Here is a 5,353-nt window from a genome sequence, read left to right as displayed (position 1 = left end):
CTCTCTCTCTCTCTGCCTGCCTCTCCATCTACTTGTGATTTCTCTCTGTCAAATAAATAAATAAAATCTTTAAAAAAAAAAAAATCCATATATGCTAAAAGCCTTTTAAATGAATCAGATAGGGGCGCCTGGGTGGCTCAGTCATTAAGCAACTGCCTTCGGCTCAGGTCATGATCCCAGGGTCCTGGGATCAAGCTCTGCACCGGGCTCTCTGCTCAGCGGGAAGCCTGCTTCTCCATCTCCCACTCCCCCTGCTTGTGCTCCCTCTCTCACTGCATCTCTGTCAAATTAAAAAAAAAAAAAAAAACCTTTAAATGAATCATATATACTTTATATCTCAATGTCAATAATAATAAAGCCACAGAAAAAGATTTCCTTTTAATAATATTTTAATTTCCTTTTTTATAAAATTTAGTTTTCAAATGTCCCAAACATCTTCTCTCATATAGTAAAAATGAACGTAGGAACAAATAAACACAGAATGTTTCTTTACTAGTCCACTAGAATACTGGCTAAATGTCCTAATATGTTACTCTAAACAGTCACACAAAAGCCAAGGAAGTAATTAAATAACACAGCAAACTAGTAAATACAGGAAAATGAGCTTTTCTAAAGGTTTCTGAGATTGTCTACTACTGAACTTTCAACAAAATAATTTGAACAATTAAAATTGTTTAATAACAATAAATATTAGTCCTGTATAAAGTGATTAAGTCAGAGTAGTTTACTTCAAATACGGGGACTGAATTACAGAAACAGAAGGTACCCGATCATTTAGGGAATGCTGTTTGAGACGACAGTGTTCTCAGAACTATGTTCAGTGTATCCTGGATCTTCATGTTATTTCTTTCTATCAGGGAGGAATGTTTCCCATCCGCTTTCGTGTTTTCTTCTGGTTCAAGGGGGAGAAGGGTATGGGGGTTGAACAGACATCGAGGCTCCCCCAAGATGCCAACTCTGTGAAAAGAATTATTGGTATAACTGAAGCGGTGAGGCCAATGAATAAGGTGTATGGTTATGGTTGTGCCTGCATGTGTGTGTTTGTGTGTGTACATGCCAAAGCTACGCACACACACACCCATACATATACATATACACATATATACTTTTTTTAAGTTTTCCCTATTTCCATGAACCCCCATTGTGGTTCTTTTTTTTTTTAATTTATTTATTTATTTGACAGAGAGACATCACAAGTAGGCAGAGAGGCAGACAGAGAGAGAGAGAGGAGGAAGCAGGCTCCCTACTGAGCAGAGAGCCCGATGCGGGACTCGATCCCAGGACCCTGAGATCATGACCTGAGCCGAAGGCAGCGGCTTAACCCACTGAGCCACCCAGGCGGCCCCCCACATTGTGGTCTTAAGTATGAATCCAAAATTTCAGCCCACATAAGGTTTTGTAACTGGCCTTCCCACATTTCCCAGAGATGGTTCTTCTAATGAAGAAACCTCAGCCTTGTAAAGTCGGCTACCCACACCTCCGAATTAGAGCTATTTGAAGTCTAGCATAACTTTCTAGCAATGTTTTCTAGTCTAGCTGGGTGTACCAAGAGCTGCTTGGGAAAGGAAATAGGTGGAGAGGTGGAGGGGTGGGTAAGAAGCTGGCTTTCATCTTTGTTCAACTTTCTGGACAAGGCGTGGTGTCTGCCTCCTGGCCCAACCTAGGACATGCTGAGGCTCTCCTTTCCCTCTCCTTGAGCCACTTACATTGGCATGGGCACAGACTCCAGATTTTCCGTGTGCTCTTGTATCTGGGCTGGGAGTTTGATGCCTCCTTGATGATTCTTTTTCTCAAAGACATTCTGAGCTTTTTCTCTGAGAGATGGCAGCAGAGTAGACAGGACTGGAGAGCGCATGTTAATGGCTTTTTTAATCGCTGGGCGTTTTGCCATCATTCTCCTGGGGGTAAGGGGTGGGAGAGGAGACATTTAGGTTATACCATTCTGTTTCTAGAAACGTCCCTGAGCTTTGGGAAGTCACAAGGTCGTACCTGAATTGTACAAAAGTCATGCGTTTCTTTTCCCCTCCTGATTCTTCATCCTCGCGTTTCCTCCGAGGAATATTGAACATATTGGTACGGAAGAGCCTCCCTATTTCTTCCTCAATCTCTGCGAAGTGCTGACGTCGGAAGACAATCCAAGCTACGTATGTACAGAAAGTATAAAAGGACTACGACAGAAAACAGACAAGAATCACAACCCACAGGGATGATAGTAAAACTCCCACCTGTCTATGTAACACTGCTAAGCAGACGCAAACCCAAGTGACCCCACTTCCCCGCACTCCTGAAAAGTTGTGGAAAATACACAGGTACTCGCCTTTGCAGGAGGAAAACGAGACCAAAAATTTAAGATGTAGCATACAGCTTGTTAGCATCCTTTTAAGAAAAGATATTCACTAAAAATAAGTGCCTGACAAACAGCTATTGGTTATTCATGGTTCATAGAAAGAGAAAAGTCCCAAAATATGAGTGACTCACCTCAAAGAATTTCCAGTCTTTTTGTGTATCTGATATTTTCTCCCTGCAACACAACAAATCACAACTATAGGTTGAGAAGGAAGCTCAGTCTTTCAGTGATCTAGGCAAGCCCCTATCTTCAAAGGCCTCTTGGCAAGACCATTACCGTGGCCCCAAGGCTATTTAGCTACATAAATGCTGTCCAAAGGCATTGTGAATCCCAACATCTTTTTCTTCAATTTCTTAGTTTATCCAGATCAAAACCCTTACCGTGTTTGGTCAAAAGTTAATCAATATAAATTCAGGGGGTGCCTGGGTGGCTCAGTGGGTTAAAGCCTCTGCCTTCAGCTCAGGTCATGATCCCAGTGTCCTGGAATCGAGCCCCACATCGGACTCTGCTCTGAGGGGAGCTTGCTTCCCCCTCAATCTCTCTGCCTGCCTCTCTGCCTACTTGTGATCTCTGTCTGTCAAATAAATAAATAAAATCTTAAAAAAAAAAGAGAGAAAAAAAAATATATATAAATTCAGGATACACAAGCCAGCAGGAAATGTGTTCTTATGAATGTTTTTGGTGATGTGAGAGCTGGGGAGAAAGGAGAGTGGGAAGGTGGTAAAGAGGTAACATGGGGTGTTAATCAGTAGGGAAACAGAGAACTAAGGGGAAGTCTAAAGTAGAGAAAAAGACAAAGATCAAACATCTTAATCCTAAAAAGATTTAAAAGATCTTAAAATCTGCAGTTGACTGGAGAAAGCACTAGATGCAGTATACATGCTGAGCCACAGCTCTTAAAGGCAGGCATCTGCTCAGGAATCCTTGCAATACAAATTCAACGTTAAGGACACTGGACCGGCACAGGCACACTTACTGAACTTGGCCTCCCCTCCCCAAGAGAGGCCATTCTAGTTCTGATCCCGGCCTGAGGAGAGCAGGCATGACCTGCAGAGGACCTGAGAACTGATGGAAAAGGCTGTGCACCTGCAATCACTTGATCACTCAAGGGGCCAAGGCTAGACCCAGGCACTGCCAGGCTGATCCTGGACTTGCTTCTGGTTTTGCTTAGGACGACTCCCAGGACTGGCCCTTGCTATCAGGCTTTCAAGAACCTCCTGAACTCCAGTGGTCTGGGGAAGATGACCCAAACCCTCAGGGACTTCATGATCTGTGTGGGCCCAAATTAGCCCTCCGTTCAGGGGACACACAGAATCACTGGTTCAGTTTTTACTGGGGTGGATCCCTCTCCTCCTTCAGCCTCTGCATTCCTACACTAGTTTCCTCGTGCGCAAGTCTTCAACCAGGAAGTAAGGCCTTCAATACAGTGCGCATTTAGTAAGTACGGACCACATGCCAATACTGTGCTAAGCCCTTTACATGGTCATATTTAGTCGTCCTAAGATCTCTATGACGTAGTCAGCATTATTATTCCCACTTTACAGCTGAAGAGACCGAAGCCCAAAGACATATGTAATTAGGGACAGAGTCTGTACCAAAACTCGGGCCTGTCAGCTCTCCACATCTGTCACTGTAACCAGAACTCTAGGGAAACAAGCCTTTCCTCTAGATGAGTCTGCGGATTGAACACAGTCAACTACGGAGCCAGCAGAAGCTTTCAAGACAGGCCTCTGCGTCCTTCTGTCCTTCTGCGCCACCTGCAGCCTCCACTCGACAGGAGTGCTTATGTGCCCGTTCCACCCTTCCACGGCTCTGCCAGTGGACACCGGACACCATGCAGACCTGCCAAGCCGAAGCAAATACCAACCAAACTCGGTTTGGGGAAGACTAAGTCAGCCTGCCTTCTGGGAGAAGACAGAGAGCAGCACTTAGGTTTGTGCAACTCAAACTGGCACCGTGTCAGCGAGGTTTTGAAATGACAGAGGGCGCAGGCAACACGCACGTTCTCCTCTTTTTCTTTCTCCTTTTTTTTTTTCTTTTAAGATTTTATTTATTTATTTGAGAGAGACAGAGAGTGAGTGAGTGGTGGGAAGGGATAGAGGGAGAGGGAGAAGCAGGATCTCTGCAGAGGAGGGAGCCTGATATGGGGCTGGATTCCAGGATCCTGGGATCATGACCTGAGCCAAAATCAAGAGTCGGATACTAAATTGACTGAGCCACACAGGTGCCCCCCTCTTTTTTCTTTCTTTTTTTTTTTTTAAGTTTTATTTACAGAATCTCTATACCTAATGTAGGGTTTCAACTCATGACCCCGAGATCAAAAGTCACACGCTCTTCCAACTGAGCCAGCCAGGCTTCTCTCTTCTCATTTTAAACGTTAGAAGAGAAGGTACTATGAACCTCTTCCCCTTCCCCTCAAGATGCCATAAAACTGGGACTTCTTTCTCCCTTAAAGCCCAAAGCAAACTGATAGAGCCTACCAACAGAAATCAAGTACAGAAGACAGGTTTCTTCTTACCATTCTGATTTAGCTCCACATATAAACCTGAAATGAGCCCAAGAAATGGAGGCAGAGAAAGTGCACATTTGGGAACATCCTAGCTTAAATCAGCAAATTCATCTCTGGGTGCAATTTTTCTTCTTTTTAATTTTAATTTATAATTTTTATATTAAGTACCTAATAATTATAAACTGACTATAAATTTAAAAATTTACTGAGCAAAATAACAAATTTAAACAATTCAAATCTTCCGCAAATTGAATGAGACTTTATACAATAGCAAAATCCAATAGAAATATAATGCAAGCAGGGGCACCTGGGTGGCTCAGTTGTTAAGCATCTGCCTTTGGCTCAGGTCATGATCCCAGGGTCCTGGGATCAAGGCCCACATTGGGGATCCCTGCTTATTAGCAGGAGGCCTGCTTCTCCCTCTCCCACCAACCCCCCCCCTCCCCCGACCCTTGTGTTCCCTCTCTCGCTGTCAAATAAATAAGTTTTTTTTTTTT

The 5,353-nt window shown here is 43.7% G+C and overlaps 1 protein-coding gene across 4 annotated transcripts in view; it reads right to left on the bottom strand.

The window, feature by feature from the left end:
* Positions 1–381: 381 nt before the first annotated feature.
* PPP1R36 (protein phosphatase 1 regulatory subunit 36) overlaps positions 382–5,353 on the bottom strand; it is a 31,717-nt gene continuing 26,745 nt past the window's right edge. For all 4 annotated transcript variants that reach the window (XM_059371304.1, XM_059371303.1, XM_059371306.1 and 1 more), the window contains 4 exons: positions 2,479–2,521; positions 1,990–2,168; positions 1,707–1,898; positions 382–957 (listed from right to left, as the gene is read on the bottom strand). In XM_059371304.1, the coding sequence (XP_059227287.1) occupies positions 771–957; positions 1,707–1,898; positions 1,990–2,168; positions 2,479–2,521 (601 nt within the window). In that variant the 3' untranslated portion in view covers positions 382–770. The remainder of the gene's footprint in view (positions 958–1,706; positions 1,899–1,989; positions 2,169–2,478; positions 2,522–5,353) is intronic.

The sequence above is a fragment of the Mustela nigripes genome, chromosome 13, assembly GCF_022355385.1.
Source record: "Mustela nigripes isolate SB6536 chromosome 13, MUSNIG.SB6536, whole genome shotgun sequence".
NCBI classification, from domain to species: Eukaryota; Metazoa; Chordata; class Mammalia; order Carnivora; family Mustelidae; genus Mustela; species Mustela nigripes.
The sequence above is the reverse complement of the archived record's forward strand: the minus strand, read 5'-3'. Positions and strand labels throughout refer to the sequence as shown.